Source organism: Pteropus alecto, unplaced genomic scaffold, assembly GCF_000325575.1.
Source record: "Pteropus alecto unplaced genomic scaffold, ASM32557v1 scaffold7, whole genome shotgun sequence".
NCBI classification, from domain to species: domain Eukaryota; kingdom Metazoa; phylum Chordata; class Mammalia; order Chiroptera; family Pteropodidae; genus Pteropus; species Pteropus alecto.
Genome location: NW_006494614.1, coordinates 10,632,122 through 10,649,305, shown reverse-complemented (window position 1 = coordinate 10,649,305; position 17,184 = coordinate 10,632,122). Strand labels below are relative to the sequence as shown.

Here is a 17,184-nt window from a genome sequence, read left to right as displayed (position 1 = left end):
TCCACAGGCGCCGAGAGCCGAGGCGGCCCGCCGCGCCGGTGACGAGCTGTGACGCGTCAGTGGTTGCCGGGGTGCGGCACCGAGGTTCGGAGAACCGCGGCTCCTTTCTTCGACGCACCTCTCGGCGAGAGCAGGCGGCTGCGACTGCGCCTTGGGCGGCCGTCGGGGCCGAGAACCATGAGCCCCGGGGGCGCGGGCTGCTCCGCTGGGCTGTTGCTGACGGTCGGCTGGTTGCTCCTGGCAGGCCTGCAGTCCGCATGCGGGAAGAACGTCACCGCCATCCAGGATCCCAGCCTGGGCCACGCGGAAGAAGAGAGCGAGGCCGACAGTGAGAATGAAAGCGAGAGCGAGAGCGTGGAGGCCGACGACGAAGGCCACGAGCTTGACAGCGAGATGCTGCCGCAGGCCTTGACTGAGGAGGATGGTGAGGTTGGGAGGCTCCTTGTTAGGGACGAAGGCGCCTTGTGAGGGTAAAGCCCAGCTCTTTGTTCCAGGACAATGAGAATGATCCCTGTTAACATCTGTAGAGCTCTCTCTCAAACAGCCCCTAATTTATACATTATTTTCGCGCACTTAATGCCTTGAAGAAAGATGTGTCAATTTTTCAAGGCCCCAGCAAGCTAAACAAGCCCACTTATAACAAGTCCACTTATAGAAGTTGCTACGGAATTCCTGCAAAATGTTGCTCTGGTAAAGGAAAAAGATGCTTTAAAAAAATTTTTTTAAGTGGTAGGAGTCAGAAAGTAGTCTTCCATAAAGGGGAATTGTTTTGACTCCCATTGCAATTATGTTTTTCCTTCCCATATGTAGAGGTTTTTTTGTTTTGTTTTGCTTTAAGTTCCAAGTTGCTTGAGGTCTTCATCCTTTCCACATTTGCACTTTGGGTTGGAACACAATGGCATTCAGAATTCCCCGCGCTGTGACACATTTAGATAAACCAATATGCTGACAAAACTGCCCAGAAGCCCCATGTCAGTTTCTTGAAGCCCCAACCTTGAGCACCTCTGCAGTGTGGTGGTATTTTAATTGTCCGTTCAACTTCCAACCTGAAAGAAATGGTGGCCTTAGAAACACCTATCGAGGGATCCAACTAGTGGCTTTGTTAAATGATATGTTTAACCAAGGGAAAATGAGGCTGTGCTTGGTACATAAATTTGCCTTACTCTGCTGGCTCATTAAGCAATAAAACTTGACAAGCTGTGGTACATGTTATATTGATTAGTAACTCACATGCTGGTAGGTAAAAGGTCAGTTGCAGTTTCGCAGCCATCCAAAGGGAAATGATTTCCTTCCCCCATAAATGACCTGGCTGAGATTCTTTTAATATCCTTGACAGTCTCATGTCTCCTATACATACAGAGTAGATGCTATATTTATCAGCCTTTCTTTTATTTCCTGATTACAGATAGTGACCCTCAGTGACAGAAAGAAATTGACTATTTGAAATTAATGTTGCAGTTGGGTTCGTACTGATTTGATTACAGAGAGTTTGGAGAGGTCCTTGACTTTGGAAATATGAGAAAGGATTGGAGAAGAAATAAAGTACAGTGTCCTAAATAAAGTACAGTGAGCTATTGCTTCAGTCGTTTTAAAAGTAATTGAATTAGCAATTTTAATATTAAACTGGTCAAGGGATAGTCCTAGCTATAAAATGCTAACTAGAGTTTAAGCTAAATGCAGACAATGGAATTATAATGCCCTAGATTCAAATTCAAATGTAGGAAAGTTATTCTCTTAGTTCTCTGTTTTCTTGTCTGTGAACTTCAGAAAGTCCCTATACCTCCTGGAATTTTATATATATACAATTTCATGCATAGCTGCTTTTTATTGGGGAGAGCAAGAATCCAGAATTTAAACAATCTCAGATGTCTGTGATCTGAAAATTTCCAGAGCCATTATTAAAATTTGGCAAAGCCCCTCTTAACCTTCAGTGGAACAGTATAAAAATAGTCATCACCATTTACTGTCTAATAGACTCTTTATTTCTTTACTTTTAAGAAAGTTTATAAATAATTTACAAAATAAGAATTAAGGGATAGTGAAAACAACTTATTTGAAATTTTAATAAGAATTTACACATGGAAAACCCCAAATTTTTATTCTATTTTTCCTGGTTTTTAAGCTATGTGGGCAAAGTACTTTTGAATTAACTAAAAGCTCATCAGTTATGCACAAATCTGTAATATATCCATCTTGTAAATACTGATTGCAGATTTCACGTACATCTCTAGAAGATTCTAGTTATCGTTACTCTTGTTCTTTTTGCAGTTGCACTGTCAAAACAATACTTTTGAAAACTATGAAGGCACATATTTTGTTTGAGGATACTGCCATTTTCTTCATAATTGCAAAAATGTTTTCATCGTAGATTCATAAACAATTAGAATTATTGGCTCACTGAATTTATTCATCTCTACATCTTCTATTTTCTTTCAGTATACATACCTGTCATCATGATTTGTCTGTTTACAAATCTTATTAAGTAAATATTGGTGTATAAACAGTTTTTAAAAGGAAAGAATACTATTCATATACTTTTAGCAAAACGGTATGGTCTGGCTTATTTTCAGAAAATAGTTCAGGATCACATCCTTCCTTGTGAAAAATTAACTAGACGAGGATACCATGTGTCCTTTTCATCCTCAGAAGTATGGTGTTCATGCATTGATTCTTGAATTAGAGAAAATTGGTCTAGGATATTCATGCAAGATATTATCGCTCACTCATCTTGCTTATGCAGTCAATTTCTTAATTATCATTAATATCTAGAGTGCTGCTATCTATATATTCATATTCTGATTCATCCAATAATTGTGAAATATTTTTCTCTGTTAATTTTCTTCTCCTTGCCATTATAGACAAAAAAATTAAAATTCTGAAATCTCAACTATGTTCAGTGAAAGCTGAAAAGAGACTTGAGAAAGGTGCCTCTAGACTTCTTTTGTATCTTTCTGAAAGATGATGTGATACTTTGGACAAAACAATAAGAAAACAAAGGATGAAGTAATAGCTATGATTTATTTCACAATTATATCATCTTTCTAGGCAACTCCAACCATTCTTCCATTTTATTATTATAGTTTTTTTTAAAAAATGTAGTTGGGAATAATTGATAAGTAATACTAAAATCCATTATTATGGATGATGAAATAACAAAATGTTTCAAAATGTAGGAAAAATCACCAAGATATTGTTAAATATATACTCTTAAACCTTTTATACCCCTATGCCTTTTATACCTTTTATATACCGTATGCCTTTTATAAAGCTAAGATTTATAAATTTATTTTTATCCTATTTACTGTTAGATTTATAAAAAGGACCAACAATAGATCTACATAATAATTGTAAGACAGAATGAGTTTTATTCTATGAGTTTTATTCTATATGAATATAACTGTATTTTCTCTTTTTCTTTGGAAGACCTCTAAGAAAGAATAAAAATCATGAAATATCAACCTTACAAATCAACTTTCAAAAAAGAAACTAAAAAATTAAAATTGGCCTGTGATGGTATGTACCAACAGTTAAAATGTGCTGTCCAGAATTGAAGAGAACATTCCAGGATCTGGTCAGAAAAAAAAAAAGCAGGATCATTATCTGCATCATTGTGGATGTCAAGCTTTTATCAGCACAGTCTAAGACTCAGTAGATTTTTAGGGAAGCCTCATCATACTCTTGACTCCTATCAAACTCACTATTGAACTCTCCACTCATTATTACCTGTTCTTCTATCAAATTAAGACAGTCTTTTAAGGTATTTGGGGGATAGCTGGATTTTTAGCTCTATGTACAGGACTTTATTTCTCTAAGGTTTCATTTTATTAAATTTGCCCATTTTTCCACCCTGTTATTTTTAGATCCAGATATATCTTCCATTATATTTGCTATCCTTCCTAGTTTTGAAGAATCTGCACATTCAGTCAGTATGAAATCATAATTTTCCAAATCATTAATAAAATTGTCGATCAGGACAGAATCCTGTGTTACATCACTTCTACCACATTGACACTAACAAGTTAAATAGCGTCAGTGGATCTTACTGTTTAGCAAGTTAACACATAAAACTTTATTGACATTCAGACCATATGTTGTCTTTTCACTGACAGGTATATAATGGGAAATTTTGACATACTATTCTGAAGTGCAGATACATATAATTTCCCTGTGTCACCATTATAGGATCCCCGTCAAAAAAGTCATTGAATGACCTATGGGCATTCAATACTCAAAGACAAAAGGAACTTTGGAGACAATCTGATTAAATTTCTCTTTTTTTTTTTAAGTTAAGAGAACTTAAATAACTTTCCCAAAGTAGCATAGGTAGTGAATAGTAGAGCTGATTAAGTAATTTTGTTTTTAACAGTTTTTGAAAAAGTTATATTTAAAAGTAGTCTGGTACTCATTCTCTTACCTTTGTTTTCTGTATTCAAAATTTGGCTTTTAATTTACATTTTATACTGTGCCAGCAGGAAGTATCCAAGCATTTCAAGCAAAAATGTCAATTCAGAATTGATCATCATGATGATAGTCGAAATAATTTAACAAAGTCAGTGTTGATTTACTTAACATATATTCATCTAGTGCTTACTATATACTCAAGGCACTGTATTTGATGCATATAAATATAGAAGTATTTATGATAATATGTTTTACAATAATCATATGAAATCAGTAAGTACAAAATGAGTGTGAATGAGGTTATATCTTAAGCATGTGTATAGTTCTAAAGTTACAGAATGCTTTCATATACTCTCTCTCATCCTCACAGTAATCAAATGAGATAGGTTCTCCTTTTCGGATTTTACAGAAAGGTTAATTAGGCCTGACAGAATTTAATTTACTCAGACTCAAAACAGCTAATTAGTGGTAGAAGCAGCAACTTGGACTCCAACTCTAGTGCACTTTCCCACGTAATACTGTTGCCTCAGAATACAATGCCTTTTTAAAATTCTCTTCCAACAGCTCAATACTTTTTTCTGTTGAGATTTTATTCCTAATCTGAGATATGAAGAATTGGTTATATATTACAGCTAGTGGAAATTACACAAATTTCAAAAAAACATTAGAGAGAAACACCTTATCATGTGATTTAAAACCAAATACTTGTATATTCCTAGATTTTTCTGCTGTTTTGAAATAAATCCTTAGAAATAATTTACTATCTTAACCTGAGAATGAATAGAACCGATCTATAACATGATTACTGTATACTTGGTATAAAAACTTCTGTTTTGGATGGCAATAATAAGCCTTTTTTTTTTTTTTAAATAAGGAATAGAAACAATTGGGCCTTACAATTGGCTGGCTGTTTGGGGTTTTCCTGACCTTCTATAGAACTTTAACTCATTATGTATTAAACTAATGAGAAAATTATTTTTAAGTTATATACAAGGTTTAAATATAAACCTTCTTTGAAAGTTATTTCATAATTTATTACTTTAAGGTTTCGGCTTTTAATTTAAATAATAATAGAAGATGTACTGAGTAGTATCGCTTTTCTGATTTAATAAAACTTAAAATTTTTCTGCTTCCTGTATAACTACTTGTATCCTCCATACCCAAGTAAGAGTTTTATACTTAGAAAAGTTTTCATGTGATTAAATAATGTGTCTTTGCACTTTATGTTTAGTTTCAAATTCGACGATAGTCAAAGAAGTAGAATTTGGGATGTGCACTGTCACATGTGGTAAGTAGCATAGAGCGCATAAGTAATATTGTAATTTTGGGGGACGGAAAGGTAAAAACAGTGTGGCAATTTTTATTTGTAATTTGTGTACTCTCATTCATCTCTTATTGATTTCTATTTCTAATGACTATAATTTACACACAAAATGGAAACTAATTGCTTTAAAAGTTTGGATATATCAGTTTATAACCTCTAAGTCTTATTTTAAGCTAGCTCCCTATATTTTTTGGCATAAACTGCCTTCACCAGAGGAAAACTTTATCTCACATATGTTCAGAAGATGAAAGAGTTTTCGATGCATCTCACAGATGTCTTTCCACATACTGTGTTGGCAAATCTATCAAGAAATTTGCTTATTTGTAATAGTCTATTCTAAATTCCATAATTATCCAATTTATATGTCATATCTTGGAGAAAAGAGGTATTAGCTTTGTGGGGAAGGCAATATTCAAGGACCATGACTTATTTTGACCATTTCATGACTAGAAATTGGACATAGAATCTCAATCTCTTACATGGGGTTGGGATTAAGTCAACGTATGTGGTAGACCAGTGTTTCTCAGACTCAACTGTTCACCCTAAGTGCCTGAAGAGTTTGTTAAAACACAGATGTCTAGGCCTACCCCAGAGTTTCTAATTCACTAAGCCTTCAGAGGGGCCTAAGAATTTATATTTCTAAACAAGTTCACAAATGAAGTTGATGCTCCTGGTTAGAAGACCATCTTTTGAAAACCACTTTGAGAACCAGTATAGACTAGCATGCTGAGAAAATAATAGATATTTCACAATGAAATTAAGTTTATTCTAAATAGACTTTGCCTTGGGAAAGAAGACAATAATGAGAGGGAAAGACCAAAACCAGAGGGTAAGAAGACAGGAAATTCATGCAGATCTAGATCAGAACAATTTCTTTTTTGTCAAAAATTACATCTGAATTGTTTTTATTTGAGATAGTGTTTGGTGTGTATGCGTATGTTTGTTAAAATCTACCTATCATATTTTAAGCATTTTAAAATATACAATTCAGTGACATTAAGCACGTTCACATTAATTTACACCCATTACCACCATCTATCATCTCCAGAACTTTTTCATCATCCCCAGAACTTTTTCATCATCCCATACTGAAACCTCCACACTCATTAAGACTTCTCCCTCCCCCCAACCCCTGGCAATCATTATTCTATTTTCTGTCTTTTGAGATAGTTTTAAACCTGTTTTTTACCTTAGCTTCTTAATGAGTGAAAGTCAGAGAATGAGAAGAATCCAGGTAATAAACCTATGATTATTTATTTGTAATTTATACCTTTCTTCTGCTATTTGAGAAATTTTTATAAGAGAATTATTTTTATGACAATTCTAGTAATTGATATTGTCTTAGTCTATTATTTAAAGATGTATTTCAGAAAATAGATGTTATATTTGTTCATTCAACAAATGATTTTCTGTTTTGAGATTTTTTTTTTTTTTAAATTATCTATTGTATGCCAGGTATTGTTATAGATGCTGGAAATACAGCAGTGAACAAAGCAGAGGAAAGTCTGCCTTTAAGCAATATATATTTTAGTTGGGTCAAAGAGATAAAAAATATGTAAAATACGTAACTGGTCAAATGGTGATAAGTTCTAAAGAGAAAAACAAACCAGGAAAGGGTATATTTCACATTTAAAAATTATTTTTTATGTATTGAAAAATCTTTTCATTTATAACAATTATTTAGAGGAAAAAAAAATACTTTATTGAAAATTCTCAAATCCCAAAACAATATTTTAGCAGTCAAAAAGTTTTCTTTTTCTAGAATACACAGGCAGATTTTTAAGTGTTACTTGGACTTCCAGAAAGTCGCATACCTACACACACCATCACAATTAACTGTATTTGGCTAAATTAATAAATACATAAAATACCTGCTTGAAAAACATTGATGCATTTCAAAATAACGCCATGCCTCTAGAGAAGTACCTTTCATAAATCCAAGTGGAGCCAAACTGTAGCCTTTTTTTAGGCATCTCTTTTAATCAGAAGAGACCTTTCATCTTCCAACCTTCCATCTTGTCTCATATGGTATCTTCTCCCCTGCCACTCAAATTTTGGTTCAGAGATTAGCCATATCAGCATTGCTTGGGAGCTTGTCAGAGATGCAGAATCTCAGGACCTACTCCAGACCTACTCCAGACCTACCGAATCAGAATTTTATGTTAGTAACATCTCCAGGTGATTTGCATGCACTCTGAATTTTGAGAAGCGCTGTTGTAAGCCATCTCTAGATTTCAACTTGCCCTTGACAGTGAGTTTTATGATTAAGATCTTGTAAGAGTTGAAAAAAGGAATCTGGTAGACAAAGGAAATCAAGATAGACTGTTCCTTAGTCTGCGACTATACAGTCATCATAGCTTGTATCGACGTAAAAAATGTCCAAATCTGTAGAGAATTTTTATGAGATTATTTGAGCCCAACTGACGACAAGTGCTGGGAAGCAAAATCTCAGCAGATTGAGAAAATGTTCCAGAGAATGGCAGTTTTGCAGCTTATTTTATACATTAGAATAAAAGGAAGAGATGTAAGGAGGGTTACATGAAATCCATTGGTTGTAGATTAAGGGCGCGGGAGAAAGCAAAGAGTAGAGATCTCTGAGATTAATAAAAAGGCAAAATAGAGAAACACATCTTTTACATTGACGGGTACAGAATAGTTAATAACATTTACAGCACATAGAGATGGTACACAGGGAACAAGAGAACCATGAGGGGTTCTGTGGTCTCATGCTCTCCTGCTCATAGTTGTGCCCTGAGAGATCTGAATAAGATTACTCTGACATTTGAAAGGTCTGTTATATTAGATACAGAAACACAATAGACACTCTCACTCAAGGTAAAGATTGACCTTTGTCAAGGAAACTACAGAACTAGGAGGTGACTACCCCCTGTGATCCACTTTTAGTAAGGAATTTTTATGTTCAGACCATCTTATGTGGTTACTTTTGGTCTCTGAGTTTGTAAGGCCTGCCATGCAAGCCTCCCCTGAGCTTATCAGCTTTAGTGTGTGGCCCCTTTTACCACAACCATTTATAACAGACCATGTTCAGCATGTTGCTGATGCAGCATTTTATCATCTCAGTTCTGGTGATGAAAGGCAAACTCGGGAGATTTGAGGCGAATTAGTAAAAGTGTGATTTATTGTTATAAAACTGTGTCAATTCTACCTTGAGATTTCGTTATCTCTAATGGAGGGTCCCATAAAGAGAGTATCTTGTTGGAAATGGAGATTTGATCATTAATAGTTTGCTTTGCTATATTTATTACCAATTTAAATATTAAAAAGCTTCATTTATGTTAAGATGTGATTTTGGAATATCCTACATAAGCTCCAAACCCCTCTTCCCTTCCTAAAAGTTGCATGATCAAATAAATTTGAGCGATCCTGTGTACTTCTATATTCCATTAAATCTAAGACTTTATTGGCTGTAAGAAACACATTTTATGCACCTCCAAAATGGAAAAATGCTGCCAATTTTTGACATGCTGTCAATTCTAAGATGCATTCTGATTTCAAAGATGTTAAATGTAACAATTTTATACCTTAGGTCAATGAAAGCTTATACACTATAGCATGTTAATTTATTAGCATAGTAAAAGTCCCAAAAAAATTCTGTAGTAAAGAGGTTCCTTTAATTTTATTTACTGTATAATTTTCAAATGTATCTAATTATGGAATTCTTTTTCTTATGATAACAACCAGAGGAACTAGTGTTTCATGTAACTAGCTTTGGTAATAAATTATAAAATAATTATAAAATAATTCAAAATGACAACATTCTAAATGTTATTACCCTGAATTTAGGAATTTAATTACCAAAATTAGGAGAAAAGTCTCAAAAAAAAAAAAGACCTAGATGAAAAAGAAAAGATTCTCTGCAATTAGTTTTTCTTAACATTTGCGGATTTCTTTTACCAAAGGTGTTGGTATTAGAGAAGTTATATTAACAAATGGATGCCCTGGAGGTGAATCTAAGTGTATTGTACGAGTGGAAGAATGCCGTGGACCAGTAGACTGTGGCTGTGAGTTGGACTCTGTATTGGAGGGAAACCGAGGGGTGGAAGAGTTTACTCTGGGGAAATATCCTTAATCTCAGGTGTGGAATCCTTAATGTCAGGTCATGAGTGGAATTGATATACTAAAAAGGAGATCTTAATAAAACTTAAAATTCCACTTCTCTAGACAGTTATAGCTCTGAATGGCTTCCTACTTTTGCTTTATATTTTTCAATGATATCTAAAATTTAACATATATTCTCTATGATATACTGTAACTTTGTTGTACTCAGGATCTGTGGTCAAAGCTGTTCAAGAAATACTTAGGTTACTAAAGACACTTTGAGCATGGTATTTTATCAGTATATTGTTACCTCCTAAATTGGGAACTTTAAGAGATGTTCTGTATCAAATTACACTACCTTGAGATTTCATTATCTCTAATGGAGGGTCCCTAACCAGTAAATTGGAAGCCACTAGTAAATCTCAAAGTTTATTAGATCATTAAATTGTTTGCCTTTACTATTCCTCTTCATAATTTATTCCGTAGGTGGAGCAGATAGCTGTGGTGTCTCCTACCTATTTCTTTTGGTGATTTTTTCTTTGTATCCATCACTCTGCTCTTCTACACTCAGACGCTCAATAATACATTTGATAACTTCCAGCATATAATTGATTTTAAAATTGGAGGTGGCTTTTAAAAGTAGCATTGTTTATAAAGCAATTTACAATGCTCAATAGTATATATGTATTTAACATTTCTTTTTTTCAGGGGGTAAACCAATATCAGAAAGTCTTGAAAATGTTAAACTGGTATGTGTTCATACATCTCCTGAAAATCGTTTCAAGTATATTTGGAAACTTTTAAGGCCAGATCAAGTGAGTATTGAATGTATGCAATTTGGTGCTTTCTAGTGAGTGATAAAATTTGTTTGCCAGTGCTTGATGATTGTCAGGAAACTCTTTAAAAGCAGTTTGCAAAAATGAAGTTAAAATCATACAACTTTATTATTATTGGGATTTAAATTTTTTCATTATGTACATATTAACATATGTTTTAGGCTTAGTTATTAGAACTTAAAAACATCCATTTTACATAAAATATTCTATTTTGGAAGCAAGGTTTTCAATTGTATACATAGGGGTTATATAATGATAACAGTAGCTAACATTGAGGGCTTATTAGGTGCCAGACCTGCACTGAGTATTAGTGTTTCTTTTAACCCATATAACAATCCTATAAAGTAATTCCTATCATTATACCCATTTTATAGATAAGTAACTGAAATGCAGAGAATGACTTGTTCTGGGTCACACTGACAGGAGGTGGTAGAATTGATACTTGATATCTAGATTGTCTGACTCTAGATAGCCATGTGCATAATTAATGACTATCCTAGACTGAGAGACAATGACTCTTTTTTTGTTACAGAAAGTAAAATTGTTTCATGATCTTAAGTTTACATGAAGAATGTTGATACTTTTTTTTCCTTTTAAAATAGCAAGCCATTGTACTTACAAACGATACAGCAGTCCTGGAAGTACACAGGGAAATTCACCCCGTGGCTTTTGAGTGTGATACTTTGGATAATAATGAAATAGTAGCATCTATTAAATTCACAGTCTATACAACTAAGGGTAAGTGCCCAGAAATGTTTTGGTTTGCTCATATTTCAAGCTTTAAAGAACATCAAAATCACCTGGAGGGCTTGTTAAACCATGGATAGATCCACAGCCTCACCCACAGACTTTCTGATTCAATAGATTTTGAGTTTGACACAAGAATTTGCATTTCTAACAAGTTCCCAGGTGATTCTGGCAAAGACCACAATTTGAAAACCACTAGTTTATATTATTTAGACTTTTCTATAAGGTAGTGCTTTTTCAGAATCAGAGGTACCTCACTTTGGGAAACTAATGTATTCCTGAAATATCTCCAGAAAATAGTGCTCTAACTTGGAATGTATTCTTACTTTTACTGCTATCATGAAAGTGAAAATGGATACATGAGATTCTCATGCATGCTTATAAAAATATTGGTACAGTAAAATAAATAAAATTAAGAAATATTATGTCAAGATGTGTCTTTTTAAAAATTACTCATTTGAAGAAAATGCTTTTTGATAAAACCATAATAGTCATCTATATATATCACAAAAGGCAAATCTTGTCTTGAACATAATCTCACGTGTTAGAACTACTTCCCTTGCAAAATGGATCCATGTGCATGTCCTTTCATTTTAAATTATGATGTCTTCTATATCCAAATATTTCCTTTTGTTCACTTGTTCCTTTTGTTCATTTTTATTGTTGTCATTTTTGTTGATGGGGGTGTGGGGGTTTGCTCACAGGGTTTTTTAGAATCCAATCAAGGCTCAGGAGGCTTTTCCCAGAAAAATGCCCACATATAGAAACATGCCAAAAATTACCTGTAATTTTAAGGAAGTTCATGGATTTCTTGAAGCTATTTCTTAATCCCAAATGAAGAATTTATGCTGTAGTCTAGAGATGCCATACAACATAATATTATTGAAATGAAAACAAGCTAAACTATTTTGGGGGTGGTTTTAAAAAATAAACTATAACTTTCTTTAATGTGTTGTCTAGTGTTTTTAAAAAAGATCTTTATAGTGAAAGCTAATAATCTTACTCCTATATTGGGATATCAGGTGTTATTAAAAAGATAATTTCAATAAAAGGCAAAAAAGGACCAAACATCATCAAACTAAAAAATATCTCAATGAGTCCTACTTTCGGATATTAAAGATTTCAGGGGCCATTCTCGGATTTTGTCCCCATAGCCTGGTCCTTGTTAAGACATCTCAGTGGCTAGTTCCTCCCATGATTGTAAGGCAACATGTATTTGATAGTATATAAGCTAAGGGCTGGAACGTAGACCCCAAAATGTCAGCCATTAAGTGAGACAAAGTTGACTTCTCTCTTGTAGCAGTCTAGGGCTGGTGGAGTAGCTCTGCCATCTCATCTCAGTACATGCACTGATTAAATGATAAAATGTTTTCAGAACACTTTGGTATTTAAAATAACAGTTTGGTATACCACTGTGACAGCCCCTTTTGGTTGTTTAGACATCAAACGAGTGTGTTTGCTATAATCGTGCACCCAATATGGTACTGGCTTGAAACAAATACACAAATGAAATATTTTTAGGATAAATAATGGTTTAGTTAATGAAATTTTCCCATTCATAATTAGGCATTGTTTTGGATTGAATTGTGTCCCACTAAAGATATTTTCAGGTCCTAACTTCCAGAACCCCAGAATGTGACCATATTTGGAGTAGGGTTGTTGCAGAGGTAATTAGTTCAGTTAAGATAAATTCATATATAGTAGAGTGGGCCTTTCATCTAATATGACTGGTGTCTTTATAAGAAGAGGAAATTTGGACAGAGTCTCAGAAAGAGACAGAGGAGAATGCCGCGTGAAGACACAGAGACACACAGGGAGAACCATGTGCAAAAGGTGTCAGAGATTGGAGTTCTGCTGCCACAGCCAAGGAACATCTGGGGCTACTGGAAGTTAGAAGAGGAAAGGAAAGATCCTCCCCCAGAGTCTTTGAAGGGAGCATGGCCTTACCAATACCTTGCATTCAGAATTTTAACCTCCAAAACTGTGGACAATAAATTTCTGTTGTTTTTAAGTCAACCAGTTTGTGGTACTTTATTATGGTAGCCCTAGGAAACCAATACAGACATAAACTTTGTTCTACTAAAAAGTGAGAGCATCGAAATTTAGCCTATTTTTCATTAATAAATTTCAATAGGAAATGCATTCCTTTTTGTTATTAGTTATTGTTGACATAAGAAATGTTCAAACCCATAGAGAATGTTTATAAAAATTTATTTGAGCCAAAAAGAAGATATACCTGGAAGTAAGATCTCAACAGATTGAGATAAATGCTACAGAAAGTAACAGTTTATAATTTCTTTTATGCATTTAAGATTAATGAAGAATCATAAGGAAGATTACATTTGGTGGAAGGAAGCAACAGGGGATAGGATTATAGGATAGTTAAGAATATGTCCTCTCTTGGTGATGATTTTGGTTTATTTCAAAGATGTATTAACAAAGATAACAGAAACAATGGACAGGACTTACTTAAGGTAAAGATGAACCTTTCATTAAAAAGTTATAGGCCCACTATAACCTACCCAGTTAGGAATTTATAATCAGATCACCCTGTGAGGTTACTTTCCATAAAAGCTCCTTTTTTTTTTTTTTTCTCCACAATATAAAAGTAACCTAAGTGACTCTTGCAGGAAGACTACACTACTTGAACTAAAATCTTCATATCCCTCATTCTCTACCCTCTCTTGGCTAGTATCAGGATAGTAAATAAATGGAAAGGAGTTTTGCATTTCTTCTCAGGTTTTAATTCTAAAAGGTGTTTTTTCTTTGGCCTTAAAAATCTTACCTTTCTATAAACCTGAAATTATCAAAAATAAAGATTTAAAACATCCAACAATGTTGGAATAGAAATATGATGTAATTTCTCTGTTGTACTTGGAACTATTTAGTGAGATCACTAAATTGAGTTTATGTCTCTAAAATTACTTAAGAAAATGGAAAATTAAATTTAATGGTGTTTAAAGAGTAGAAAGAAAAATTCAGGCAAATAAACAATTGAGATTGCCCATGTAGCAGACTACTTCTGATAAGAGTGGTACTTATCAAAGTTAAGATATTAAAATATCTAAAACAGCTTGCAGAAATCATTAAACCTCCTTGGACGTTTTGCTTATCAGTATGATTCAGTTGTATCTCTGGTCCTTCTCTACATAAATCTTTTATGATTGTATGACTTAGGAAGCAAGAAGAGCCACAAGAAAGCTATATAATTCACAAAGTAAGTATTGCTTGATGTAAATGGGCTTTTCACCAATTTACAATATAGCAATGTTATACTGTAGGCTGGCTTTTTCTCTTTAATAGCCTTATTTGCAGGAAGATCAGAAAGATGTGAGAGAGAATACCTGATTTATAACTGGTATGTGGATGTTTATATGAAAAAGAATGAGCTTCAACTGCCTTCCTTAACAAATATATACAAAAATTAGAGATGTATCATAGTCCTAAATATAAGCACTAAATCCATAAAGCTTTAAAAAGGAAACAAGGGAGAATTATCTGCATGATTCAGGAGTAGGCAAGGGTTTCTTATAGATGATTCAGAAAACAATCATCATGAAAGGAAATATAAATCAGGCTTCTTCAAAATTAAAAGCACATTAAAAGAAATCATTAAAAAAAAATCAGCAAACCAAAATCTGGGAGAAAAAAATTATAAAATATATATAATCAGTACGATCAGTTTAGGAAAAGATCTTGCTGTTTCTTGGAAAACTAAGTATACCTTTATCCTATGACCCAGCAGTTCCACTCTTATGTATTTATCCAAGAGAAATGAAAATGTGTGTTCACAAAATGACTTCTACAAAAATGTTCACAGCATTTTATTTATCATAACACCAAACTGGAACAGCCTAAATGTCTATCAATAGGAGAATGAATAAATTAATAGAAAAGAAAAAAACCAGTGACACATGTGCTAACATGGGTGAATCTCTAAAACATTATACTGAGTAAAAAAAAAAAAAATTCAGAGTATACGTTTCCATTCCTATGAAGTTCTAGAACAGGCAGAACTAATCTATGATGGAAAAGAAAATCAATACAATAACTCTGGAGGATGGGGCAGAGATTACCTGGGAGGGGCTTAATGGAACTTTTTGGGGTATAGTAATATTCTATGGCTTGATAAGGATTTAAATTACATATGTGTGCCAAAACTAAACAAATGTACATTTGAGATCTTTATGTGATTTGTCTGAAATTTTACCTCAGAAAATATATAAACAAATATTGAACTCTGGTTAATGATATGCCTATTGAAGAATTTTGCAGAAAATATGCAGACATCAGCAAATTATGTTGAAATGCATAAAAAATATAAGATGGATCAATAGATTGTTAGAAGGCTAGATGGATAGTATAATGCGAATGGTAGTATTTAAGTGGTGGGAATATAGGATGTTCATTGTCAAATTCTTTTAACTTTCTGTGTGTTTGAAAAGGACATTTTAAAGGTACAGAACAAGTTAATAACTTTCCACTAATTCTTTCTGTATATTTCTAGAATTGTTTTTCAGATATAAAGTTTCCATTTAGATATCCATTTCTCCCCTCCTCCCGCCCCCCACCAGTGGTAATAATCATCGGGTATTTTTTTTTTTCCTCTAGAATTACAGATGAAAAGATCAAGACCACCAGACACTGATGCAGTGCTTGTTTTTGTGCTGACCATAGGAGTTGTTCTCTGTATATTTGTGATCTTTGTACTCATCTTCATAATTATAAATTGGTAAATACAGGACTGAAACTGAGTCTCACCCTTGATTGATATCTTTCTGTCTACTCCTTTGTCCCATGAATCAAAAGCCCTGTCCATGATGCCTATCACATGTGTCTTCAAGCTATCCAATTCCCTTCATTTTTCCTGAGACTGCCCTAATTCATGCTACCTAATCTCATGACCTGTTTACTCAGCCATGAGAGAGCTTTTAAATGCAGTTTTTGCAATTTTATAAGGTAGTCGCTAAAGAAAAATTTTATTGAATAAATACTTGTGTTGTTCAGTTGTAATTATCACAACTCTAAAATCTGGTTATTGCAACTGACCGATGCATTTATACGAGAATATTTCTAATACCTACAAGAGTATTAATACCCAGATATGTCTGAGGGCTCATCTACTATCACAATGCAACAGATGCAGCACAAACTAAAAATAAATTGTGACTAAGGAAACACTTCTAGATAGAGAAAATTAACATAAATTATTTATTTTTAATTTTCATTTCATAAGAGATTTTTTGTTTTTGTTTTTTCCTCCAAGGGCGGCAGTCAAGGCTTTCTGGGGGTCAAAAACCTCAACGACTGAGATACATTCTGAGCTGAGTTCAATGAGATACAAAGATTCAACTTCTCTTGACCAATCACCAGCAGAAATACCTGGACATGAAGATGATGCTTTAAGTGAATGGAATGAATGATGTATGGGCAATATATAACAAATCAAAGGAGATTAGAGCATATCAGATTCATTATTATAAAAATAAAATATATAGTGAAATACTTTAATAATATTGCAAGTGATTTACCACAGTCTGAAGGTAACAGTATGAGAAGGGGCTGTTATAATCAGTGCATCTTTGTGGTATAGTTATAAAAATTTTTTAAATTTATTCTCAACATTTACCATTTCAGGTAATTACTTAGTAACATTTATCTAGAGGTACACACAAAATCTTCTAAACACATTTTAGATCACTTTGATCACTTCTAAGGTGATTTCCCTGTTCTGTTCCAAACAAGAAAAATGTAATATAGAAGATGCCTTGCATATTAGACTTTCTCCCTGCTGGGAGCACCAGATTGAACTTGTTA

General features: G+C 33.7%; 1 protein-coding gene across 1 annotated transcript; it reads left to right on the top strand.

Moving 5' to 3' along the window:
* The first annotated feature begins 177 nt into the window (after positions 1–177).
* Positions 178–16,790, top strand: SPACA1 (sperm acrosome associated 1). Its single transcript, XM_006926805.1, has 7 exons — positions 178–424; positions 5,633–5,689; positions 9,646–9,747; positions 10,493–10,599; positions 11,223–11,358; positions 15,979–16,099; positions 16,634–16,790. The coding sequence occupies exons 1-7, from the start codon at positions 178–180 to the stop codon at positions 16,788–16,790; spliced, it is 927 nt and encodes a 308-aa protein (XP_006926867.1).
* Positions 16,791–17,184: the final 394 nt, after the last annotated feature.